General features: G+C 42.2%; 1 protein-coding gene across 8 annotated transcripts in view; it reads left to right on the top strand.

Annotated features, from left to right (window-relative positions):
• Window positions 1–27,410, top strand: part of PHC3 (polyhomeotic homolog 3) — a 73,698-nt gene that overhangs the window by 38,572 nt on the left and 7,716 nt on the right. For 7 of the 8 annotated variants that reach the window (XM_084769362.1, XM_084769364.1, XM_084769369.1 and 4 more), the window contains 6 exons: window positions 1,968–2,121; window positions 9,161–9,411; window positions 16,495–16,654; window positions 19,916–20,030; window positions 22,218–22,350; window positions 22,442–22,673. In XM_084769362.1, coding sequence (XP_084625488.1) covers window positions 1,968–2,121; window positions 9,161–9,411; window positions 16,495–16,654; window positions 19,916–20,030; window positions 22,218–22,350; window positions 22,442–22,673 — 1,045 coding nt within the window. Of the gene's footprint in view, window positions 1–1,967; window positions 2,122–9,160; window positions 9,412–16,494; window positions 16,655–19,915; window positions 20,031–22,217; window positions 22,351–22,441; window positions 22,674–27,410 lie in introns of those variants that run through there. The other variant, XM_084769367.1, reaches the window with a different exon arrangement.

Raw genomic sequence — 27,410 nt, forward strand, 5'->3', positions numbered from 1 at the left:
GTCAAACCTTGGTTCCTTAAGAGATACTACAAGCAGCTGTTGAGCCGCATATGGCGGTGCCAAGGGTGAGGCAGAGCTTTAGCAGCTTCCTAGGTGATGCTCACTGTAGGAAGTTGTTGTCTTTTTAGGGGAACATAATGCTTAAGTCGAACTGGCTATACAAGCCAGTTGTCCAGCTGCCCTGGCCAGCTCTCATGAGCGCACACTCAGCTGCTAGGAGCCAGAGAGGTTTCTTCGTCTTATTTCTGGCTGTTGTTGTCTTTGCTAACCCCTAGGCATGGGGCCAGCGATTGGATTCTGTGCTGAGTATTACCCTCGTATTAAATATTGCTGTCACATGACAGATGCTAGTGACTGTCAGCTGCGCAGTGTACAGCAGCAGTGGCTGTGTGTAGGAGGCTCTTGCTCAGTTTTCTAGCTTCTGGGTTGTGAAAAAAACATCTTACAAAAAAGGGTGACCGTTTCATACCTGGCTTGGAAATCACACTCAAATGCCATGTTAAACATAAAATAACTCTAGTGAGATTTTAGAAAGATTTTTTGTTGTTGTTGCAAAAATGATGTTTAATTCTTTTTTGCTGTTGCTTACATGGGTCTTGCTATGTACCCAGGCTTGTCTTGAACTCAGTACTCTGTCTCAGCCTTCTCTGTGCTAAGGCTTGCTACCGGGTGGTGCCACCATTCCTGGATGGATGTTTTACATCATTCTAAGTAGATGCTTAGAGTTTATTGTTTCTTTTTTTTTAAACTAGTATTACTTTTTACGTATATCTTCATAAATGAAACTTGATAGTACTTTACATGGCTTATGCCAATTCAGAAATCTTGATTATTTTCATTATTACATTCTAGACACCTAAAATTATCAAAGTTTTTCCCAACAATTTAACTAAAAATGTAATAGTAGATGCCACTTTAGGTTATTTTGTGAATGTTCTTTTTTATTTTTGTTAAGATTTATTACAATTTTAATTAGTCAAGAAATCTTAAAAAGAAAAACCCAACTCTCTATCTGTGTAAATTTAAGCGAAAGCTTTGACACATGAAAGGAAAGGGCTGCTTCACAGCTTTCTGCTAGTAGACGGTCATCTTTTCATAAGTAGCAAACAAAGGACTTCTACTAATTTCTGGAGATGCTTTGAAATTTAACCCTCAAGTTTAGTAAAACGTCAATTGAGTAATTTTGTTAATTATATAGCTCCTCGTCTGTGGTTTTGATGTCACAGCCCTAAAGTAAAACCGTCACAGTTGGATAAAAGGGGCCAAACCTTCCCCATGGGAGCCAGAAATAGACCTATATAGCTGAGAGTGTGTGTACTGTTGTAAAGAAAATGTTTTCTGCATATATTCTCCTAGCTTGTAAGAATGCGTTTGATTCTTGAGTAGAACAGAGAGGGAATAAAAATATTACTGCTGACTTTCTTGTGGTTTCATACACAGCAATTTTTATAATTTAGTCTTTAATAACATGAATAGTCTTATATAGAATTTCCTTGGCAATATATTGGCCTGATGTATATTATTTTGGGAAATTTACTTAGAGTGTCTGTATTTTGACTCATGGCAGGTAGAAATGAACAGAAGCAGTTGTTTTTAAAATAGTTATTTGAGGGGCTGGAGAGATGGCTCAGAGGCTGAGAGCACTGACTGCTCTTCCAGAGGACCTGAGTTCAGTTCCCAGCACCCATGTGGTGGCTTGCAGCCATCGCAGGTGTTCAGATGTGGCCGTCGTCATTTGGGAAGCCGGTGATGAGCGGCTTGCTGAACCGCCCGCCAGCGTGTTCTCAGACACACTGCTGTCGTAAAGCATCTCGATTTGCAGTTTCAAAGCTTTCAACTTGTTAGTGTAGTCCTTTGCTTTGCTTTTTTACATTTAGTACACCTAGAATTAAAATTTCTAAAACTCAAAATACCTCATGAAATGTATTTTTGGAACTATTTCGAGGCAGCCTGGCTTGTCATTGCAGGTTTACCAGGTGGAAGATGTGTGTGAGGAGGAAATGCCGGAGGAGCCGGACGAGTGTGCGGGGATGGACAGAACACCGCCGCCACCCACGCTGTCTCCGGCAGCCGTAGCTGTGGGGAGAGGAGAGGATTTGACATCTGAGCATCCTTTGTTAGGTGAGGAAGTAGAAAATATAGAGAAGATTCTATCTGATAGGGGTCAGTAATAGGAATTATTTTTATTAGAAATGTAATTAAACTTACGTGTTACTCTTATTAACTATAGCAAAAAGTAGATTATATTAAAAAATTTAAATATATAAAGAAAATATTGTTTTATTAAGTAATAAATAAAAATTGCTTGCTTTCTTGGAAAATTCTTTTAAAGCAGTGGCAAATTTTTTTTTTCTATAAAAACTTTTAGCACCACTCAAAGAAACCATGCTGTCTCAGGCATCATAACTGTCAGTGGCTTATCAGCTGTGCTTCGCGCGCCTGTTGACGGTCTGTGTTAGCTGTTTAAACCATGCTGTCTCAGGCATCGTAACTGTCGGTGGCTTATCAGCTATGCTTCGCGCGCCTGTGGACGCTGTGTTAGCTGTTTCTAGCTTAACAATTAGAGCAGGGCTGAGAAAGGCTGCTCAAGCATCAGCACCTGAGCTAAAACCCAGACTCCACAGAAAGCCAGGCCCAGGCCCAGTGTGCCCACAGCGCGAGGAGAGCTGAGACAGGAGAGTACCCAGAAACTTGTCAGCCAGCTAGCCTCGTGTGTGTGCCGGCAGGAAGCAAAAATTACCCTGTCTAGAAAGAAGACGACAGAGATCAACACTCAGGGGTGTCCTCTACCTGTCACACATGCTTTCATGGATGTGCTTGCATGCACAAATGTGTGCGTGAGCGTGAGCACACACCACACACACACACACTCACACACACACACACACACACACACACACACACACACACACACACACTCTCACACTCACAGTTAATCAAACTATCAGGAAATTACATTAGCAGCTGGGTAGGTAGTTCAGTTGATTGAGTTGTCTGGCATGCACAAAGCAAGCCGCGGGCCCAGTCCCTAGCAGCACATAATGCGTCTCCAGCTGTGATGACAAGTGCCTATAGTCTTGGCATTTGGGGGTGAAGGAAGGAGGACCACCTTGGCTGCATTTGAGGCCCGCCTATGCTACACTAGCTCTTGTACCACTCCCTCTCCAAAAGGGGGAGGGGTGCGTGTCAGAAACGGCTCATTGGTTAAAAGTGCTTGTCATGCAAGTCTGGTGACCCTAGTTCAGATTCTTGTAAACCATACAGAAAGCTGGGGGCCATAGGTCACACCTATAATCATAGCACTCCCATGGTGAGATGGTGGGTAGAGACCGGAGAATTGCCTAGAAGCTTGTGGGCCATGTAGCCTGTAGTGTCCCACGCAGCCGCAGAAACTGAGATCCTGCCTTACACAAGGTAGAAGGTGAAAACCAGCCCCTCAGCACTTGCCCTCTGAGGTCCGCATGTGCACTGCGGTGTGTGGTCTTCCCAAGGTTACCATGTTCATAGCAGCCTTATTCATAATAGCCAGAACATGGAAACAGCCTAAGTGTCCATCAGTTGAAGAATGGATAAAGAAACTGTGGTACATATACACTATGGAATACTACTCAGCTATTAAAAACAAGGAATTCCCGAAATTTGTGGATAAATGGATTGAGCTAGAAATGATCATTATGAGTGAGTTAACCCAGAAGCAGAAAGACTCAAATGGTATGTACTCACTTATATCTGCATATTAGCCCAAGGGGCATGTCCCACGAAAGCCTTCACTTACCAGGAAACTGAGACAGAGGGGAGGACATCCTATTGGGACTCTAGATGAGAGAAGCATGGGAGAAAGGCAAAGTAGAAGGATCCAGAGGGTCCTAGAAACCTACAAGTAGAACATTATGATAGGCAGATTTGGGCCCAGGGTTCCTGCTCAAACTAAGGCACCAGCCAAGGACAATACAGGTGGTAAACCTTATAAACCCCTATCCAGATCTAGCCAATGGACAGAACATTCTCCACAGTAGAGTGGAGAGTGGGATATTACTTTCTCACATACTCTGGTGCCTCAACTTTGACCATGTCCCCTGGAGGGGGAGACCTGGTGGCACTCAGAGGAAGGACAGCAGGTTACCAAGAAGAGACTTGAGACCCTATGAGCATATACAGGTAATCCCCCTCAGGAACAGTCATAGGGGAGGGGAATAAGGGGAAAATGGGATGGAGGGAAGAATGGGAGGATACAAGGGATGGGATAACCATTGAGATGTAACAAGAATAAATTAATAAAGGAAAAAAAAAAAAGAACCACTCTGAAGTTGTACTGGGTGTTCCTCATACTTGTTGAGGATGCCAAATAAGTGCTTTCCCGGTTTCTTTAGTATGCCTGGTTCTTAGGTTTTGACCTAGAGAATTACCAGTGTTGGCCCAAGCTTAGGGGACAAGCTTAGTGGCCACGGTTGTTTTTTGATGACTGGCCCTTAGTTAAGAACAAGCGTGGAGGCCAGCTGCAGGGGCCCTGAGGAGGGCCGGCTGCTGCGCAGCACCTGCCTGCCTTTTCCCTTTTCAGCCTGCTTCTGTTTCCCTCCATTTCTGAAGCTTATTTGCTAAAGGGAAATCCAGGAAGCAGAGAAGAGGGAAACCAGCTTTCTTCTCTTTTCTCTCTTGAAAATAGAAAATGTGCTGGGCATGGTGGTGCACGCCTCTAATACCATCAGTCAGGAGACAGGGCAGGCCTCTCTGAGTTCCAGGCCAGCCCGTCTTACCCAGAGAACGCCAGATCATTAGGCTATCTAGTGATACATTTTCCAAAGTCCTGACGACAGTGCCAGGGATGCTGTGCACACATATAACCTTGCTGAGGTAGGAGGCTCATGAGCCCGAGGCTAACCAGAGTTGTTTGAAGCCAGCTTGGGCTACACGTGAGACCACCAACAGTCTCAAATATTTTTTTTTTTGTATTTGTTTTAAAATCTTTCTATTGTTTCCTTTCTTTTCTTGTTCTTTTTTCTTTTAAAACAGAGATTCTTTATGTAATGTTGGCTGGCCTGAGACTTGATATAGACATAAGGCTGGCCTTGAAGTCACAGAAATGCACTTACCTCTTGCCTTCAGAGTGCTAGGTTTAAGGTGTATGCCACTATGCCTGGGTATTTTTGCTTTTTATTTATTTATTTACTTATTTATTTATGTATTTGGTAGTGCTTAGGCATGCTAGTATGCTCCACTGCTGACCTACATTTCCAGCCAGTGTGAGCAGTTCCTTTACTCTGAAAGTATTGTGTTGCTGCATGTGTCCTAAAGTTTTGACTCAAAAGTAAAAATATCAGCTTGTTTGAATAATAAACTTGATTGTGATTCTGCTGTAATTACAAATCGGCTTTTACTGCTAACCCAAGTGTGAACGGCTCTGAAATGTTGGCACGCAGGTTTGCCTTTATGGCTCTCTCTCGTGTGTTGTCTGTGACCCTGACCAGCCTAGCCTGTCTTTCTGGATGTTACCAGCTACAGTGTAGACACTTTACTTCGTTCTTCTGTGGTATGTGGAAGTAAAAGAGATATTTATAGTAACTTGTCAAATAAGGAAGCTAACTAACTTGTAAAAGTAGACTTGATGGGGGCTGGAGAGATGCTCCGTGGTTAAAAGCCCTTGCTGCTCCTGCGGAGGATCTGAGTTTGTGCCTCAGAGTTGACATAGTAGCTTGGAACTCCAGTTTCCAGGTCTGATGCCGTCTTCTGGCTTCCACAGTCACTGGACACACTCGGCATACACCCACATCCACGTAAAAAGAAATAAAAATAAATCCTAAGAAAATAGACTTGCTTCCATCCATGATTCAGCTTTTATAAATCTGTAAAAAAAAAAAAAATCTGTAAAAATCTTTAAAGGTTTCCATGTAAAAAAGGTAGGACAAGCTCACAGCACAGTGTGAACCTGTAAACAATTCAGTAACATATTTCAAAGTCATAGAGCTGCCCAGAGGACAGTACAGTAGTTGTAAAATGCCAGTGTTGTTCATGCTTTTGTTTTTAATATCTTATTTTGGTTTTGTTTTTCTTTTCTTTCTCTCTCTCTTTTTTTTTTTTTTGGTTTTTCGAGACAGGGTTTCTCTGTGTAGCCTTGGCTATCCTGGACTCATTTTGTAGACCAGGTTCGCCTTGAACTCAGAGTGACCCGCCTGCCTCTGCCTCCCTGAGTGCTGAGATTAAAGTTGTATGCCACCATGCCTGGCTTTAATAGTTTTTTGTAAATTGTCAAATAATAGACATTAGGTTCTTAAAAAGTCAGTAACTTACAGATCTATTTTAACACAACTCAAGGACTTTATTATACACATGATGTATAGATTAATCCAGATAAACACTGAGCAATATTTTCTGGAAAATATACTTTTTTATAAAATATTTATATTTATTTATTATGTATACAGCATTTTGACTGCATATGTGCTTACAAGCCAGAAGAGGCTAGATCTCATTATAGATTGTTGTGAACTACCATGTGGTTGTTGGGAATCGAACTCAGGACCTTTGGAAGAACAGACAGTGCTCTTAACCTCTGAGCCGTTTCTCCAGCCCGGAAAAAATATACTTAATCCAATGTCTTATACCATTTTGTGGTCTTGGGCTGGCTGTGGTGGAATAGTCTGTAGCACCATCGCTCAGGAGACTGAGGAAGTTTATCTAGAATGTGACATCATCCTAGGTTATGGAACAAGCACCATCTCAACGAAGAACGAGACCATGGACTTAGGAATTTATACTGAAGAGAGGCACATTTGGCTTGTGTTTCTAGAGTGTGAGAATTATAAGATGAAGGTGCTGCATCTGGCTACACCTTCCTGCTGAGCTATGACACGGCATGAGCATTACACCAATGGGAGTGGGAGCATCCTCCACAGTACCTGCATGATGGAAATGTGTCCATAAAGCTCTGCTTCTCAACACTTGGATTGAGCACTAAGTTTCCAGCACAGGAATTCTGGAATGTCCACTTAACCTATAGCATGCAGTTTTGTATTTATTGAGCAAGAAAATGTCTTTAAATCTTTAAGGACTATTTAGAATTTTATTTTAGATATTCGTAGATTTCTTTTTTTCTATAGAAAAATGACTTTTAGGGCTGGTAAGTTGGCTCAGTGTTTAAGAACACTGGCTTGAGTTCCAGAGGACCTGAGTTCAATTTCCAGAAACCACATGATGGTTCATGACCATCTATAATATGATCTGCTGGCATAAATAAATTTAAAAAGACTTAGCTATTCCTCATAGTTTTTGTTTTTGTCTTTTGTCTCATCATATGTGATGATTTGACATGGGTGTAGTGTTCCTGCTTGATAATATATGTAAACAGTTGTGCATATATTCACAGACATTAGCAAGTTACAGTTTCATGGCTGTATTTCTTTTCTTGCCCCTCCCTACAACCCCCGACTCCCCCATCTCTATTGGTTTTTCGAGACAGGGTTTCTCTGTAGCCTTGGCTGTCCTGGACTTACTTTGTAGACCAGGCTGGCCTTGAACTCACAGCAATCTGTCTGTCTTTGCCTCCCAGATGCTGGGATCACAGGTGTGTGCCACCATGCCCAGCTCCCCTCTCTATGTATGCCCACTCCTTTCTTAGTTTAATAACATTTATGTAGTTTTGGGTTTATTTGTGCATAGGGGTTGGTTTGTTTTTGAGACACAGTCTCATTCTGTAACCTTCCCTGTCCTGCAACTCTCAGAGTTTTGCCCTCTGCTTCTTAGGTGCTAGGATTAAAGACGCGCACCACCAGGACTGGCCAATTATATGGCATTAAACATGTGTTTCAGTGTTTTGTCTTTGTAAAGATAGGTTACTTTATTATGGCTATAAGAGTGTTGGTGAAAGCAACAGGACATTAATTACATTGGTCTTGTTAAGCGTGAGCTTTTTGTTTTCATTTCTTTATTTTAAATTTGAATATGTATTCTGTGGTGCAGCACCTTGTGCTTGCTACTCATGCATTTTCCACTGACCTATAACCCAGTCCCTACTATACTGTTTTCTCAGCTGAGGTTTTTGTTCTTTAGGAAGTCTATTCTTATTTTCTCCCCTAGGGCTATATTTTTAGCATCATTAACTGGTGGTATCAGTCTTTTTGTTAGTTTATTTGCTTTCTTTTGTTTGAGATAGGGTTTCTCTGTGTATCCCTGACTGTCTTGGAACTTGTTCTGTAGATGGACCAGGCTGGTCTCTACTCTGACTTCTGGGATTAAAAGTGTGCACCACTACCGCCCAGCTGTGTCAGTCCTTTGACCACTGTTGGTGGAGAAGAGTTCAGGTGTGCTCTAGCATCACTGTCTGGGACAGTAGTGCCCCAGTTTCAGTGCCTACTTGTGGTGTGCCATTAAGACAAGGAAGTTAGTCCACCTGTGTGTTGGTTTCCTAATCTATGTGACAGAGGTGATAGCATTGACCTCCCATAGGCTACTTGTAGATTAAATGAGATACAACATGAAAGCATTGAATGTGACACAGACACCTGAGTTCTCAGTGAATGTCCTTGCACACATGCCTTCTGTTTTCTGTAGAAATCTATTCTCGTTAATATGCCGAGATGTTAGCTGCTTCACTTTCTCCTGTAGCACCAACAGTCAAGGGCTGGTGCTGCTGGTGGGTGGGAACCTCCATCCATCAGACATCCTCAGTGCCAGGTGCTGCAGCATTTCCTGTCAGCACACAGCAACACAGAAGCTGAGAGAAAGCAAAAGCCTTGTGAGAGAGTCCAGAAGCTCTTCCTGCTTTGTATGTAACTATCCAAGCCATAGGAATCCTACTTCTTTGTTGGTTTCTGGGTCCTTTTGAATTTCTTAAGTGAATTTCCTAAGTCCATCTGTGTCATGAGGAATAGAAAGATAGGAATGTGAGATATTTATTATCTCTGTAGCTTAAAAGCAGATAAAAACTCAGCTGACTATTTTTGTAATTACTCTTGAGATGATATTTAGGGCATTTTCATGTTCTGTGGGGACAATAAAAACTGTTTAGATGGTAATTTTGCACATGTCAGTGAATGTCTGTAGAACGGGGATCCTGTACAGATTAGATGAGACAGCAAGCATGATGAGAAATTCTCCTGTGTTCATCCCTGAGTGCCCTTCATCTCTGCAGGGCAGATAGCTAAAGATGAAATCCCGTTTCTTGCAGAGCAAGTGGAGCTGCCTGCTGTGGCTTCAGTCAGTGCTTCAGTGATCAAGTCTCCTTCAGACCCCGCGCACGTGTCTGTGCCCCCACCACCGCTCCTAGTGCCTGCTGCCTCCACAAGGGGCAGTGCCGCGTCTCTGGCCAGCAGCACCCCCAGCCTTGAGAACAAGCCGCCACAGGCTATTGTGAAACCACAGATCCTGACCCACGTTATAGAAGGTTTCGTGATTCAGGAAGGACTGGAGCCATTCCCTGTAAGTAGAAGGTTATTTATATCTTTAGAATTATTTTTAGCTACATAACAGTCTTTTTAAGAATGTCCATTGGTAGCGGGGCGTGGTGGTGCATGCCTGTAATCCCAGCACTCGTGAGGCAGAGGCAGGCAGATCACTGTGAGTTTGAGGCCAGCCTGGTCTACAAATTGAGTCCAGGACAGCCAAGGCTATACAGAGAAACCTTGTCTTTAAAAAAAAAAAGAAGTCTATTCTTTTTTTTTTACGTAGAGTTTTAACTGTCTAATCTTTTATGTATTTTCCTATATAAGTTCTGAAACCTTTTTGTTTGTTTGTTTTTCTTTGGTTTTTCAAGACAGGGTTTCTGTGTGGCCTTGGCTGTCCTGGAACTCACTTTATAGACCAGGCTGGCCTTGAATTTATAGAGATCCATCTGTCTCTGCCTCTCAAGTGCTGAGATTAAAGCTGTGCATCCCACTGCCTGGCCTGAGACATTTTTTACTAGCCATTTCTTATCTTACTTTTGCTTATCTGCCTGATGGAGATGCTTTTTGGGTGTATGAGGATTAAATACTCTCGTGTTATTCTTTTCTTTGTGGTACCTGGCATTTACTAGCCATAACTATTACTGATTATCACCATTGTAGTGACAATAACAACTTCACCTTTTCTTCTATTTACTTGTTTGTTTACTTTTCTCGTATATATATTACATCCTGATCATAGTTTTCTCCCCCCAGGCCTTTCCCCTAACCCCCCATCCACCTCTCCCCCACTTCCCTTCAGAAAGGGATATCAACCAAACATGGCATACCAAGTTGCAATAAGACTAGACAGCTCAGCTGGGTGCTGTGGCACACGCCTTTAATCCCAGCACTCGAGAGGCAAAGGCAGGCAGATCATTGTTAGGTTGAGGCCAGCCTGGTCTACAAAGTGAGTTCCAGGACAGCCAAGGCTACACACAGAAACACTGTCTTAGAAAGAAAGAAAGAAAGAAAGAAAGAAAGAAAGAAAGAAAGAAAGAAAGAAAGAAAGAACGAAAGAAAGCCTAGGCACCTTGCCTTGTATTAAAGTTGGACTAGGCAAACTAGTAGGAGGAAAAGGGTCCTAGAAACAGTCAAAAGAGTCAGAGACAGCCCCTGCTCCCACTGTTAGGAGTCCCACAGGAAGACCAAGCTACACAGCTACATATGTGGAGGACATAGGTCATTCCAGTGCATGCTCCCTGATTGCCAGTTTAGTCTCCGTGAGCCCTTATGGGCCCAGGTTGGTCGATTCTGTGGATTTTTGTTTGGTGTCCTTGTCCCCTCTGGCTCCTACAGTTCTTTCTCCTCCTCTTCCACAGGATTTCTGGAGCTCCCACCTAATGTTTGGCTGTGAGTCTCTGCATTTGTTTCCATCAGTTGTTGGATGAAGCATGCTAGGCTCCTGTCTACAAATATAGCAAAATATCATTAGGAATCATTTTATTGACTTTTTTTTTTCTCAGTCGTGTTTGGTTCTATCCGAGGTGCCTGGGCTATCCAGCTTCTGGTTCCTGGCCCTCCAGGCAGTGTCAGGAGTGGGCTCCCTTTCATAGCATGAGTCTCAAGCTGGCCTGGTCTGTGGTTGGCCACTCCCTCAATGTCGGTGCCACCTTTATTTACCGCAGCACATCTTTGAGGCTGGGTTGGTGTCCCAGTCCCTTCACTGGAAGTCTTGCCTGGTTAAGGATATGTGAGGTTTAGGCTCCATAGCTCCCATTGGTAGAGGTCGTAGCTAGGGTCACCCTGGTAGATTTCTGGGAGTTTCCATTGTACTGGGTTTCTACCTCACCCCTGAAATGTCCCCCAATACCAGTTGTCTCTCCCAGGACTCTTTCCCTCCATCTTATCCTTACCTGATTCCTCCTGTTCCCCTACTCAGTTCAGCTGCACTGCAGACGAGGACCCCATTTCAGAGATGGTTGTGAGCCATCATGTCATTACTGGGAATTGGAAGAGCAGCTGCTGCTCTTAACCTCTGAGCCATCTCTCCAGCCTTTTTTTTTTTTTTTAAACATTTTTGTTTGTTTGTTTTTGTTTTTTAAGACAGGGTTTCTCTGTGTAACAGCCTTGGCTGTCTGAGACTCACTTTGTAGACCAGGCTGGCCTCGAATTCACAGAGATCCATCTGCCCCTGCCTCCCTTAGTGTTGGGATTAAAGGTGTGTGCCACCACGCCCAGCTTTGTATCCCATTTCTAAGTTGGATTATTTGTTTTGTTGATGTCTAGTTTCTTGAGTTCTTTCTATATTTTGGAGATCAGCCCTTTGTCAGATGTGAAGTTGCTGAAAATATTTTCCTGTTCTGTAGGCTGCCATGTTGTCCTTTTAATGGTGGCCTTTGCTAATCGTGTTGTGCTCAGGAAGTTGTCTCCTGTGCCAATGTGTTCGAGAATATTCTCTACTTTCTCTTCTATCAGGTTCAGTTTATCTGGCTTTATGCTGAGGTCTTTGATAGACCACTTGGACTTGAGTTTTGTGCAGGGCGATGAGTGTGGGTCTGTCTGCTGACATCCAGTTAGACCAGCACCATTTGCTGGAGATGCTGTCTTTTTCCCATTGTATAATTTTGGCTTCTTTATCAAAAACCAGATATCCATGGGTGTGTGGATTTACATCTAGGTCTTCAGTTTGATTCCATTGATCAACTAGTCTGTTTCTATGGCATACCATGCAGTTTTTATTACTATAGCTCTGTAGGAGAACTTGAAATCAGGGGTGGTGATACTTCTGGATGCACAGGGTTGTCTTAGCTATCTTGGTTTGTTTTTGTTTTTGTTTTTCTATATGAAGTTGAATACTTTTCTTTTATAGTCTGTAATGAATTGTGTTGGAATTTTGATGAGAATTGCATTGAGTCTGTAGATTGCTTTTGATTAAATGGCCATTTTTATTATGTTAATCCTACTGATCCATGAGCATGGGAGATCTTTCCATCTTCTAATATCTTCTTCAATTTATTTCTTCAAAAGCCTGAAGTTTTTGTCGTACAGGTCCTTTCACTTGCCTGGTTAGAGTTACACTGAGATACTTTATATTATTTGTGGCTATTGTGAAGGATGTTGTTTCCCTGATTTTTTTTTTTTTCTCAGCTCTTTTGTCATTTGTATGTAGGATGGCTACTGACTTTTTTTTTTAATTTAATTTTGTATCTGGCTACATTGCTCTGGTGGAATTTTTAGGGTCACTTATATATACTGTTGTATCCTCTACAAATGAAGACACTTCTTGTCCGGTTCACATCCCTTTGATAGCCTTCAGTTGTCTTATGGCTGCAGCGAAGACTGCAAGGCTTCAGTTATATTGCGTAGTATTAAAAGAGGTTGTCCTACCTTGTCATGTTTTTTTATTTTAGTAGAATTGTTTTTAGCTTCTCTTCATTTAAGTTGATGTCGACTGTAGGCCTGCTGTATATTGCTTTTATTATGTTTAGGTACGGAGAGATCCCCAATCCCTCCAAGACTTTTATCATGAAGGGGTGTCAGATTTTGTCAAAGGCCTTTTCTGAATCTAATGAGATGGTCATATGGCTTTTGTGTTTTTGTTTGTATGGTGGCTTACACTTACTGATTTCTGTATGTTGAATCATCCCTGCAGCTCTGGGATGAAGCCTACTTGATCATGGTGGATGATCTTTTTGATATGTTCTTGGATTCTGTTGGCAATTACTTTATTGATAATCTTTGCATCTATGTTTATAAGAGAAATTGGTCTGTAGTTCTTTCTTTATTGGGCATTTTTCTATGATTTTGGTATTAGGGTAGCTGTAATATCATAAAGTGAGTTGGGCAGTATTCCCATTCTGTGTGTGGAATGACTTAATGAGTATTGACAGTAACCCTTCTTTGAAAGTCTGGTAGAATTCTGTGCTGTGACCATCTGGCTCTGGGCTTGTATTGATTGGTGGAGTTTTAATTACTGCGCCTGTTTCACTGGAGGTTATAGGTCTGCCTAAATTGCCTATCTCACCCTGATTTAACTTTGGTAAGTGGTATGTATTCAGAAAATTATCCATGAAGATTTTCCAGTTTGCTTGAGTCCAGGTTTTTAAAGTATTCCGTATGGTTCTCGGCTCTCTTGGTGTGTGTTATGTCCCCCTTTTCATCTCGAACATTGTTCAACTGGAACTTCTGCTTCTGCATTTTAGTTAACTTGGATAAGGGCTTATCAATCTTACTAATTTTCTCAAAGAATAACCTCTTTGTTACATTCATTCTTCATATTTTTTGTTTGTTTATTTCTGTCTTACTGATTTTAGCCTAGAGTTTCATTATTTCTTGCTGTCTATTCCTTTTGGGTGTGACTCCCTTTTTTCTAGAGCTTTCAGATAATGCTCTTAAGTGGTAACTATTATGAGATCACTCCATTTTTTTAAATGTAGATATTTTTTGTTATGAAACTTTCCTCTTAGAATCAGCTTCATTGTGTCCCATAATTTGAATATGTTGTGTATTCATTTTCATTCAATTCTAGAAAGTCTTTAATTTCTTAATTTCTGTCTTGGACCTTTCCATACAGTAGCGCATTGTGGCGTCTCCATGAGTTTGTGAGCTTCCTGTTGACTCTTTGTTGATGTCCGGCTCTAGTGTGTGGTGCTCAGGTAGGGTGCAGGCAGTTACTTCAGTTTCCTTATATCTGTTGAGACTTACTTTGTGTTTGAGTGTGTGCCCAGTTTTACGGGTGCTGAGAAGAATGTCTGGTCTTTTGTGTTTGGGTGGAATGTTCTATAAGTATCTGTTAGGTCTCTTAGGTGTATGATGTCAGTCAGCTCCAACGGTTCTCTTGTTTACCTTTTGTTTGGATGAGCTGTCCATGGGTGAGGGTGCTGTGTGAGGTCTCCTACTCTCCATGAGTGATGGTCAGTATTTGATTTATACTGTAGTAGGGGTTCTTTTATAAACTTAGTTGCCCTCATTCTTCATGCATAGATATTAAGAATTGCAATGTCCTCTTGATGGATTTTTCTTTTGAGTATGTAGTGTCTTCTCCTATTCTGATTAGTTTTGGTTTGAAGTTGATTTTGTCGTATATTAAGGTGCTTACATTTTAGGTCCGTTTGCTTGGACTGTATATTTTTCCATCCTTTTACCCTGAGGCGGTGTCTGTTGTTGATGTTAAGGTATGCTTCATGGATGCAGCAGAAGGATGGATACTATTTTCAAATTGATTTTGTTCATCTGTCTTTTTGTTGTGGGATTTGAGACCATTGATATCAGTAAGCAGTGTTTGTTGATTGCTGTTATTTTGTGTGTGTGTGTGTGTGTGTGTGTGTGTGTGTGTATGGTGTGTGGGGTGTGTGTGTGTGTGCGCGTGCGTGTGTTTCTCTTTTGATTTGCTGGTTTGGGATACTTTATTCCTTGTGTTTTCTTGGTGATTTAACATCGTAAGGTTGGAATTCCTTTTCTAGCACCTTCTGTAGAGCTGGGTTTGTAAATAGATCGTGCTTAAATTTGGTTTTATCGTAGAGTGTCTTATTTTTTTCATCAATTGTGATTTAAAGTTTTGTTTTCACAAAAAGTTGGCAACCACAGCCTGGTCAACAAAGTGAGTCCAGGACAGCCAAGGCTACACAGAGAAACCCTGTCTCAAAAAACCAGAAAAAAAAAGTTTTGCAATCACAGGTATAAAGAAGGCTGTGCTGGCATCTGTGTTCTCTTTAGAGTCTAGAACATCTGTCCAGGCCCCTCTGGCTTTAGATTCTCTGTAAGAAGTCAGGTGTGAGTCTAACAGGTGCCTTCGGATGTTACTTGGCCTTTTTCTCTTGCAGCTTTTAATATTGTTTCTTTACTCTGTACGTTTAGCGTTTTGATTATTACGTGCCAAAGGGAATTTATTTTCTTTCTTGCCCAGTCTATTTAGTGTTTCTGTATTTTTAAAAGCCACCAGCAAGATGGCACAGCAGGTAAAGGCCATTTCTATGCTAACTTGGCAACTTGAGTTTGGTCCCTGGAACCCACATAAAGGTAGGAAGAGCATACATAAGTCTACGGGGTGTTCTCCACTGTCCACATGTGTGCTGTGGTACCTGATTTCTCCTTCACATATCACACACACACACACACACACACACACACACACACATGCATACACGCAGGCACACACACACACACACACACACACACGCATACACGCAGGCACACACACACATACACACATGCATGCATACGCAGGCACACACACATGCACCGCACGCATGCCCGCATTGCTGCTGCTACTACTACTGATGGTGATGATGATGATAATTTAAAAATGTTAAGTTGGGCCTGCTGGGCACAGGCCTGTAACCTTAACTACTTAGGCCGTTGATGTTGGATTTCAAGTTTAAGGCCAGTCTGGGCAACTTAGCACTATTTTCTCTCAGAATAAATTATACTGGAAAAAAATCTGGGGCCAATGTGACCTGTGGAGAAGGCTCAACTGCTAGGTAAAGTATCCGTGTGCAAGGATGAACACACCTTTGATTGTTCCTCATCCTTACCCCAAATCACAAAATGCCTGTGGACACAGCCTTGAACTAGAGCGAGTTACTGAACTGAATAGTACTGTGAAAGTTAAGGTGGGCATGGACACTGCACAGGACTGTGATGCCAGCACTGGGTGGAGGCTGAAGCGACAGCAGCTGCCTAGTGAGGAGCTATCTTAAAACATTCTAAAGGCACAGATGCAAGACTGCGGATCAGTTCCCAGAACTGCAAAGTAAATCAGTTCAAACAGCAACCGCTTCCCCTCACTCCCAAGGACACTGAGAGTTAGGACGGTCGCTTTCCCTTGATGCTGGGGAATCAGTCGCTTCTGCTTTAATATTACAAATGTAAGAAGCACTAGATGTAAGACTTATTTTTAAAAGCCACTTGCCTAAAGCAGCAGTGCGCTCTCCCTGACAGACACTGCAGTGTGTGTTCTGCTGCGGGCTAGCTATAGTGTGTGTGTAGCCAACCTTTGACTTGAGGAGTTACCCCCTAATGATTGCATCTGATCACTGAGTAAGTATCACAGAAGCCAGAGGGGTCATTTTAAAATTTAACTCATTTATTTCTGAGTTATTTAGAGATTATTTCTTTTCATTTTCTTTTCCTTTTAAAGGTGAGTCGTTCATCTTTGCTGATAGAACAACCTGTGAAAAAGAGGCCTCTCTTGGACAGTCAGGTGGTAAATTCCATGTGTGTGCAGCCAGAGCTGCAGAACAACACGAAGCACGCGGATAACTCGTCGGACACAGAGATGGAAGACATGATTGCCGAAGGTCTGTGGGCCGCATAGCCCTTTCCTTAGGCTCGCACCGCTTGCAAGGGGGCGTGGCTTTTCCCATGGAAAGGAGTAATTTGCTCATCACGTGCAGTGAGCATGTAAACTGCTGGACTAGAATAATGGGCAAGCCAACCAGACTTGTCACCAAACAAGGAAAGGGCAACAGCTCTGGGGCGCATTTCTCCAGTGCTAGCTTGATTCCTCCTGGGGCAAGTTCTAGCATACAGAGAGAAAGTAATTTAAAATTTCTTGAATCAAGACAACACTTCTCGCTTTTAAAAAGCAGACCTAAGTAACAAATGACGATTTTACTGAATTTGCTTAAAAATATAGGCCATCCAGGACTCTGGTTTTAGATTTGTCCTTCCTATGGCGTCGGCAGTGTGACCAACTGGGCGTCACAGTTACACTAAGGATGATCTTGTCAGTCAACAGATGATAATATCTGTTCTAAGAGAAAACTACTGTTACACTCCTTACCGTCAGAGAGCCCTTCTCAGCACACTGAACATCCCTCACAACTCAGTAATAAAATGGCTGACAGAAAGCAAGCACAGGATAGTCAGCATCCACACAAGGTCACCATGGTGGCTTTCACTGTTAGAATTTAATTTCGTTTAATTCTCAAATACATGTTTTTAGTTTTATATGTGAGGACTTTTTTTTCCTCCTTTGGTTTTTTGAGACAGGGTCTCTCTGTGTAGCCTTGACTGTCTTGGACTTGTTCTGTAGAGTAAACTGGTCTTGAACTCACAGAGATCCACCTGCCTCTGCCTCCCAAGTGCTGGTGTTAAAGGTGTGCGCCACCACACCTGGCCTGAAATTTCTTATTTGAGATGAAAAGGAGTAAAGATACTCAGGTATTCCTTTTTCTTGCTCTTATCTGTAAGAAGTGGTGTGTGAATGAAGGTTCTATGCTAAAATGTGTTTATCACGTCACGGTGGTGAACACACAGCAGTGTGGGTGAGGAGGAGGAGGCGTGGGAAGGCAGGTGCAGCCAGGTCTCAGAGGACCCTGGACCTGAAGGTATTTTACCACAGTTTCTTGGCAGTTGTCAGAAACTGAAAGGGGTTTGGCATCGTGCTGGCCATCTCTCTGTCGGATGTGTGTAGAGGTTGGTGTATGAGTGACACCTGCAGTCATAGTGGGACGAAGGAGGAAAGGCCTAAAGGGAGACGAAACAATGGACAGTTCAACAGGAGAAGAGGCTGCAGGAAGGACAGCAAAACCTAAAGACCGTTAATAAATCTCATAGGAAAGAAATAATACATAAAATGCTAACACTTTGAAGTACTTCATAGTTTTAACTTTCCAAGGCCGTTTTATAATTTCAGTATTTTTATTATTGTGTATACCAGTGTCCATGCACTATAATAGAGAGTAAAATGGTGAGGCCGTTTACTTAGTGGCTTTGGTTTTTGTATATATAATTTCAATATAAAACACTCATTTCTAAGATAGGCAGGCTATTAAAATTCATGGTATGTATAAGTCTCTTTACAGGATTGTCCAAGTTTGCTTCTCTGTTACTGCGATGTGACACTGAGGAAAGCCAGCTTGGCAGGGAGGTTATCAGCCCGTCGCCCAGAGAGACTCCAACCAGGAATTTCAATCTTTAATTTAAAAGCTGCCCACAGGCCAATAGAGGCAGTTCCTCATTTGAGGTCCTTCTTCCCAAATGACACTAGTTTCTGTCAAGTTGACAAAAGCCAGTACAGCTGACCCCTTGATAACTTCACACAAACACTTATTAAACTGTAACCTTTTCTGTTTTGTTATCTCCAAGGCCCCTTGTTAATATCACAATATAAAACATAGATTGGGGTTTTGTTTGTTTGTTTTGCTTTTTTTGTTTTTTGTTTTTCGAGACAGGGTTTCTCTGTGTAGCCTTGGCTGTCCTGGACTCGCTTTGTAGACCAGGCTGGCCTTGAACTCACAGTGATCCCCTTGCCTCTGCCTCCCTGAGTGCTGGGATTACAAGTGTGCACCACTGTGCCCGGCTTAGTTTAACTTTCAAAGTCTTACAGTCTTTAAACTTTTCAACACTTTAAAAGTCCAAAGTCTCAACTATGGGCTGCAATAAAATGTAAAATGAGTTATATTATTTCTTACTGTAAAAGAGAAAACCTAGGGCATAGTAACAGTCAGATCAAAGCAAACACAAACTCCAACAGTGTTAACAGCTCAGTGTCTGATGTCTGGGTTTTACTCATGATCTTCTAGGCTTCTAAGGGCTTGAGTAGCCCGACCCCTCAACTTTGTGTTATGCTGACAAGAACTAACCAGCACAAGGATCAACTCTTGTTTTACTTGGACTGGTTTTATAATCAGACTTTCCAAACAATGGCTTGTGATTTGTAAAAATTGTATATTATCTTCCTTGGTAAATCGTTACATCTATCATGGTTTCCAAGTAATTCCCCCTTTTACTGCTGATCCTCCGGTGATTTCGTCTGAAGGAAAATTAGAACAGCGTCACTGAGCCCTCTCTAGCCCCGGTACTTTTAGTTCTTAGGAGGAGACTGTGAAATGGAACAGGTATCCACTAATCGTTACTTCAGTACTTTGGGGAAAGGGCATGCAGATTGAGCTGCTTGCTTCAGGTGCTGGGAAGGAGAGAGTTGGGGCTGCAATTATAGTCTGTCTTAGTAGGGAGCACCCTAGAAATCACATCAAAAGTTGGACCTTATGAGACTGTTTGAGATTTAAAAGCAGAATTAATTTTATTTAATATTAAAAAGAACTTTTATAAATTGGTTATATATATTTTTATGAAGTTGGTCATATACTACAAGTCTCTTAGTTAAATATTTTACATGTCCTACTAAAATCAAACATATGTAAGTTTCACCATTTTGAGCTATTCTCTTCATTAGGAATTTAAACAGCCCCCTGATGTAAGTCTCCACAATCTAGTGTACCAAAGTCATAGCCCACGTTCTGCTTTTTGGCAGTGTCCTTCTAGAGGGCAGTGACATATGGCACTCACCTTCGTTTCTCAGTATTTACAAGCCATATATTGATGTTTGTACATTTAGACATGCTGGCCGGCCTCTTAGCAAAACTCACCTATACTTATTGTATAGAGGGAAAAAACCACATAATTTTTACGTAGAAAGAAGGAATTAGGAGCCTAGTCAGAATAGTTCTGGATCCAAAAAAGGTAAAGAAATGCTGGTCTGACTAGAATTAGAGGCTGAAAGAAATTTTGACACACTCACATTTTTGGCTGTTTCCTTTCTTTTCTTCTTTTAGAGACGTTAGAAGAAATGGATAATGAGTTGCTCAAGTGTGAGTTCTGTGGGAAAATGGGATATCCAAATGAATTTTTACGGTCAAAACGATTCTGTACTATGTCATGTGCCAAAAGGTATGTCGGTGTTTTGGGATTTACTTAGAAAGAACCACTAACTAATACGAGAAGTCAAGACAAGGTTAGAGTTGAGCATAGGGAGAGTTAGGTCTGATACCACAGGACGGTCAGTGCCCCCGCAGCAGTAGCTCACCCTGGTCCTGATAATGCAGGTTCACAGCGTGCACCCTCCAGGGAAGGAGCAGTCGTCTGGTGCAAGGACATGCTTGGGAGAGTCTCTGCTGTAGCGTGACTGGTGTGTGATAAAATATTAGTCTTGTGGTTTAAATAAATAATTACTAATTAACTTGAAAATTAATTTATTTTTATGTAAGGTCTTGCGTTATAGCCCTGGCTAGCCTGGAATTACCGTGTGGACCAAGCTGGTCTCCAGCATTCTGTGATCCACCTGTCTCTGCCTCTCAAGTGCTGAGATCAAAGCCATGTTCCACCACACCCAGTAGAATACTAGTCCATAAAGACAGAGGCTGGAACAATGGTGTTGCAATTAAGATACTTGATGTGGACTGGTTAAGAACATCGGCTGCTGCTCTTCCAGAGGTCCTGAGTTCAATTCTCGGCAACCACATGGTGGCTCATGACCATCTGTAAAGGGATCTGATGCCCTCTTCTAGCATACATGAAGAGAGAGCAATCGTGCATTATATATATTAAAGATAAAAAGAATACTTGATGTCCTTTCAGAAGACCTGGGTTTAGTTTGATGATTTTGAAATTTATATTGTCATAAGAAGCCAGTGAACTTCTTGCTTGACCATCATGTTGCTTAGTTGCTGAAAAGCCACAGTTAGTTGAACTTACTACCTTTAATGAGTACAACAGAAGTAAGCTTCTCTCAGAAGTGGGCTTGCTGTTTCTGTCCATTGCTCAAATGTTTATTCATGATTAGTGGCGGATCTGTAATAAGATTATGCTGGATTTGTGTTTTAACTTGAATTTCAGTTTGCGGAAAGCACATGAAACACCAGTAGCTTTCTAATGCTGCTTAAAAATGCTGGGAGATTTGGGGAATGGTTTGTTTTTCAGGATATTCTAACCCTCTCATCTGCTCAGAAGTGTATCAGGACACTTAACACTACCTGCCTTTACCCTGCTCCCAGCGGGGACGACTGGCTAGGCGTATAGTGTGCTCTAGACAAGGCTCTTTAGATGTCAGGGGCTCAGACACGGTGACGCATGGCACAGAGGACAAGGAAGAGAGGCCGTGTTAGGGCAGGGAGGCACTGCTGCTGTGCAGGGCTGCTTAGCTGACAGTTTTGGAGAGCTAACTCTGTAAGGACTGACTGCCAGGCACAAAACCAGCTCTCTCCTTTCCTCAGTGGTAAGTTTTGTTACCTGATAGATTAATTAGAAGTCAAAGCATTGCTGACCACAGTAGGGCCTTCAGTTGTTTTTGTGGCTCTCGGGGCACACCTGCATTTCTAGAGGACAGCGGTCTGCTAATCCTCATGGTGTTCCTTATTTCTATCTCTGAAACTCCCATAAAACAGAGGTAAACAAAATTACATGTATTGTTCTAGAATAGTCATCAATAACCAAATTGGTGTGTTTTGCCTCCAAAAATATATGTGCACTGCGTATGTGCCTGATGTAGAAGCCAGAGGAGAGGGTATTGGATCCCCTAGAACTGGAGGGTCAGGCAGCTGTGAGTCTCCCCCATGAGCTGAGAACCAAACCTGGGTCTCCACACGTGCATCTGCATCTGTACACACATGTGCTATTGTACCTGCAATACACATCTGCACACTCCTTTCCACATACTCTAAACACAATAAGAAAAAACAAAACCCTAAATATATTCCTTCAAAATTCATTTAAATAAGGATTGGAAATATTTATTACAAAGTCTCTCTTTTGGAACCATGAATTTTTTTGCTGCATTGCAAATTATCTTATAGATTTCGCAGGTTTTTCATTATTCCTCTAAAATCAGGAGAAAATATTATTACCTTGTTATAAGTATCTAGTATTATGTTGAGGGATATTTTATGATACATACAGAGACCATATTTGACCTGTAGCATAAATAGAACTATTCAGTAAGCTGGATGTACTTTGTGAAGTCTTATAATGCTTAATAATTATCTAGTACTTACTGTGCCACAGTTGTATTTTAAAGTTACAGTTAAATACTAAAATGGGTTTCCTATATATTGTTTAATTTTTCTTTCTTGAATTCCTTAGGTACAATGTTAGCTGTTCTAAAAAATTTGCACTTAGTCGTTGGAATCGTAAGCCTGATAATCCAAGTCTTGGGCACCGGGGCCGTCGTCCAAGTGGCCCTGAAGGGGCAGCAAGGGATCATGTCCTTAGGCAGGTCTGTAGAAAGCTTGCTTCAATCTACAATGTCCTTTTCAGAGATGCAAGGAAAGTGCAATGCTGTATTTTACTTGTACTGCATTTTCCAGCTTCCAATTACTTATCCATCTGCAGAAGAAGACGTGGCTTCCCATGAAGACTCTGTGCCCTCTGCTATGACAACGCGTCTGCGCAGGCAGAGTGAGCGGGAAAGAGAACGCGAGCTTCGAGATGTGAGAATCAGGAAAATGCCTGAGAACAGTGACTTGCTCCCGGTTGCACAGAGTGAGCCCTCTATATGGACGGTGGACGATGTCTGGGCCTTCATCCATTCTTTGCCCGGTATGTAGCACACACAACTAGCCTGGCTGTTTTTCTTGTGCCCACACAAGAAAATGGTGTTAAGTCTATCCACACTTTTGGCATTAAAGGCTAGGGAAACTGTGTGCCTGTTAACTAAGTGGAGTTTGCTTTTGAATGTGATCTGCTCCCTCTTTCTTACTCCCTCAGCATGACTGTGTGTTCTTTCACACTTGTACATGAGTAAAGACTGACAAGCCCTGCTTCTCCTGTGGCACCCCAGCTGGCGGACGTTGAGGTGCTGTCTTCCTCCGTCTGATTCTCGCAGGAGGTCAGGAGTGGAAGTGACACTTCTCCGTTTCTGCTTTTCAATTTTTCTGTTCTATTTCCTCATCGTTTCCTCAGCTAACCAGCCATTTTGAAGCTGAAACAAGAAAGACCGTATTTTTTTTTTTCTGTGCGTATTTTTGAAAGCTAGCCAATTCTAGGGCAAATTTTTGCTTTCTTTGTAAAAGGCTACATTTATTCTAATACTGAGGGTAACCTTGTGCTTGCCTGTTCTCTTCTTTTGTTATTTTTCTCATCAGCTTCAGTTTCCTTTTTTCTTTTAGTGGCATTCTTTGTATCTATGTTGCAAGGGGATTGGCAGCCAAAGATTGTGAGGCCTTTGCCTGCAGTGCGATCCACACTAAATGTTTGTTAGGACAGTGTATTTCTTTAAGTTTGTAAAACACTGGTATTACTAGCCTAGAAAATGAGATTTTAAAAACACAATCCCTGCTGGTCTCGTTGTGAGTTGTATCATTCCCATCTTCAGGTGTTTAGAAGAACACATCTCACATGGGTTATCCATCAGGCACTCGTAAATCGAGCTAAGAAGTATTGAGGTATTGCTGTCTTCCTATGGAGGTAACAAAAGTTTCAGAAGCAAATTTAGAGTTGAAGGAAATAGAAATAATAATTTAAAAACTAAATTTTACCTCACTTGCTGAACTCTGAAATTTTATTATTGTATCATCGCTTTTCTAAATGCTGAATTTTTAACAAAACAAGGTATGGTCCTGCTCACAGGAAGAAGGAGTTGCCTAAAGGAAGTATATTTCATGTAAATTTGTAAGCACCTGCATAAGAAAAGGTGTGTGTCAGTAGCAGACCAGCAGACTCTGCTTTAAGTTTGGTCTCTTAGTGGATTGGGGGTAGTGAACCTGCAGTGATGATTGTTTTAATATTCATGGAAACAAGACAAAATTTTAGTTTCAGACCAGCATAGCTGCCTTAACCCTGCCATAACACTGGAGTCCAAACTGATTACCTGGGCTGGGTGCTTTCCCTCTTTCTACATGAAGAAACAGAGTACAGAGGGCCAGAGCCTGGGTTCTGACGAGGGCAGAGGTTACTTTTCCTTTGGGTATGGGAGTTGTTTTCTAGCTAATAAAATTAGTTGTCCCAAATAACTAACGCATTGTCCTTACTGCTGAGACTCTGGTCACTTCAAGTGTTGTTCTTGATGGCAGTTTTCCTAGCATCCAGGTGCTCGTGCCTGCTCTGCACTGCTTCAGCAGATCAAAACACTCTGCTCAAGACTGTTTGACTCTTCTTTCACTTGAGTTCAACAGCCACACCAAACACTGGACATTCTTGCCTTACTGAGTTCACCTGCACTTATGAACATTCCATATCATTCAAAAGAGACAGAGCTGATGGGTTGTATTTGTTGCTGATGAAGTAGGAGGATTGCTGAATTGCTTTGGCAGATCAAACAATCTATTTGTGCTATCAGTTACTGCTTTCTGAAAGTTCCCCTCAGAGTAGTGCTCTGCTGCTTAGGGTAAGTCTTAAACCAGAAACATGTATTTCTCTTTCTTTCTCCCTCTCTGGCGTTTGTAAGTAACTTTCTGAACTCTCAGGGCCGTTTCTGTTTCCCCTGTGGTTTCTTTGCAAGCTCATCCCTTGTGTGATCTCTTTTTTTTTTTATTTATCTATTGTATATGAGTACTTTATCTGCAGAAGAGGGCATCAGATCATATTACAAATGGTTGTAAGCCACCATGCGGTTGCTGGAAATTCAACTCAGGACCTTTAGGAGAGCAGGCAGCTCTTAACCACTGAGCCATGTCTCCAGCCCCCTTGTGTGATCTCTTACATGCTCTTTGAGACAGGATGTACTTCCTTGTAATCCAGGCAGCCGCGTGCACTCTGGCTTCTGCTCTCTCTGTCGTGTTGCTAAACACCCCCTAGGGCTGTGTAAAGCTTCCCGGTAGCGAGCTCCTGTGTGAGAGCTGCCAGTTGCCCCAGTGAGCACTGCCAGCCTGGCAGTCCCCAGAGGCTGCTCCACAGCACTCTGCTTCCCTTTAGTGAGCAGCCCTTTAGAGCGCACCTTCCACGTGGACGTTTGCGTCTCTGTAGGAATGCAGGTAGGAATTATTTAAAGTACAACTGTTTGCTGTCTTTTGGAGACATGTTTATTCTGCACTAGCGAGTGGCTCTTGGTATTTTTTCTGTAGCTTTAGTGAGGTCAGTTTGTCCACAGAATGTTTTGTTTTGGTTTTCAAAGTGGGAGAAGTGATTGTGGACACTGGGAAGTTCAGGTGGGCTGTGGCAGAGGCCAGCGCCTCACTGAGACCTGTGCACTCGGTCAGGGTGACTGGAGCCAGCCCGGCTGCCTGGCTGCCTCACGTGTGTGCTGTGTATTCGGTGCTTGGCTTCCTTCAGTCCAAGTGGATGCTGCTGTCAGTCAGGAAGTCAGAAACTCAGAACCTTTGCTCAGAGTATCTTGAATACTTAAAACTTTAAAATCTTGATTTTTTTTTTCCAGTAAGTTTCTAGATGTATACTTGCTTGGCCCTTCCCTTTCTATAAGTCACCTTATTTTCTCACGTCTGTCCTAATGTAATGGTACTTTTTGTGTTTGGCTTGAGAAAGTTGGGAATCTAAAAATAATGACAATAATGTATATTATTTAATCATGCTGTTTCCCAAGACACTTTAGAAATATTTTGCCAGTGCTTTTGCTATCTACCTCTGGAAAGGAGTCTCAGTCAGGAGGAATGAGAGCATGCTGGGTATTTCCTCAAGGGCGCAGCTCCTTCCTTCATCCCCAAATAAAGCTCTGTGGGCCTCACTCGTCACTCCTCTTGATTTCTGAATCTGAGTAAGTCCTATCGTTTCTCTCTCTCTCTTCTTTCCTTTCCTGGGTTCTTATAACTAAGACTGGAGAGAAGAGCGTTAGTTCTTCCATAAAAGAAGGATGAAGTCACAACTAGATGCAAGATTAGTCAGTTTTGTTCAGAGCTACCTCTGGGAAAAGAAAAGGGGCTTTTCCATGGTGAGTAACCCTGCTCCATCTATATGGGTTCTTACGTGTGGTACATGGGCAACGCCATATACATTTTATACAGGATTTTGAAAATCTGAGAAATTACCAAAATAGAGAAACTGAAAAGCTGGCTGCCATATAAGAAGCAGTAAAGAGAAAATAACAGAGTCATTGAGGGACACTGAGAAAAATGTTGGCAACACAAACAAAACCTGTTCCTGTCTCAGATAGCTTTCCATAGTGAGCTATATTTTTTTTAGTTTTATCATTTCTTCACTTATCCATGTACGCTGCACTGTAGTGCTGTGGGATGCTCCTGGGGCTATAGGGGCTCGTTAGCTTAATACAAACTAGAGGGTGAATTTATAACAGGAAGAACCATCCTAGCAAAACTGCTGTATTCCAAGGTGCAAGGTAACCATTCCCGTCTCTCATCTGTTTCCTGTGACTCCCCTGGGAATATTGATCTGAGTATAAAAAAGGCTGTGAAGCTGTTAGGTCTTGTTCCTAAGCTAACTTTCATAATTTTACTACTTGTAAGGGAACTTTCGTGTTCTGGCATTCTCCCTTCTTTGGGCTTTGCAGTTCATTACCTAACCTAGATGTTTCTTAATTTTGTTTTTGTTATTGGAGATAGAGTTTCTCTGTGTAGCTCTGGCCATCCTGGAACTCACTCTGTAGACCAGGCTGGCCTTGGAACTCACAGAGATCCTCCTGCCTCTGCCTCCCAAGTGCTGAGATTAAAGATGTGCGCCACTGCAGTCTGGCTACCTAGATGTTTCTTTACCATGATAGGGAAGTGATTGACTAAAGTGGTTGTGCAAGTGTTCCGGTAGACAGTAGAGACAGTCAAGGCTCAGGTAGCAAGAGCCTGCTGTAGGCTGAGAGCCTGTGCACTGTTTACTTGGTAGCAGACGACCCTGGAGCTTCATAATTCCAATGACAACTTGTTTTCTTACCAAAAGTAAAGATGAGTGCTGGGAGTGTGTAATGTGTTCAGCAGTAAAGCGTTTGCCTGCCATCCCTAGGGCTCTGGGTAACAAAAAGGATTATGGTACTTTCCTGTAATCCCAGCGTGCATTGAGAAAACAGAATAGATAATAAGGTCAAGACCAGCCTGGGCTACATAGACTGTAGGAAAACAGAAACGTGCAGGGTGTGGTAGCACACGCCTTTAATCCCAGCATTCAGGAGGCAGAGGCAGGTGGATCGCTGTGAGTTTGAGGCCAGCCTGGTCTACAAAGCAAGTCTAGGACACCCAATGCTACACAGAGAAACCCTGTCTCAAAAAACTAAAAAAAAAAAAAGAAAAAAGAAAAAAAAGAAAAAGAAAACAGAAATGAAAGGTAGAAATTACTGTAGTGATGTTAAGCTTTGAAGTTGATGTTAAGAGTTGAGCAGCGCGGTGTATGTCAGCAGCACTGTGACATGTGCATGTACCAATCCTGGGGGAACAATAAAAA

This window comes from Acomys minous (genome assembly GCF_964271855.1).
Source record: "Acomys minous genome assembly, chromosome: 19".
NCBI lineage: Eukaryota > Metazoa > Chordata > Mammalia > Rodentia > Muridae > Acomys > Acomys minous.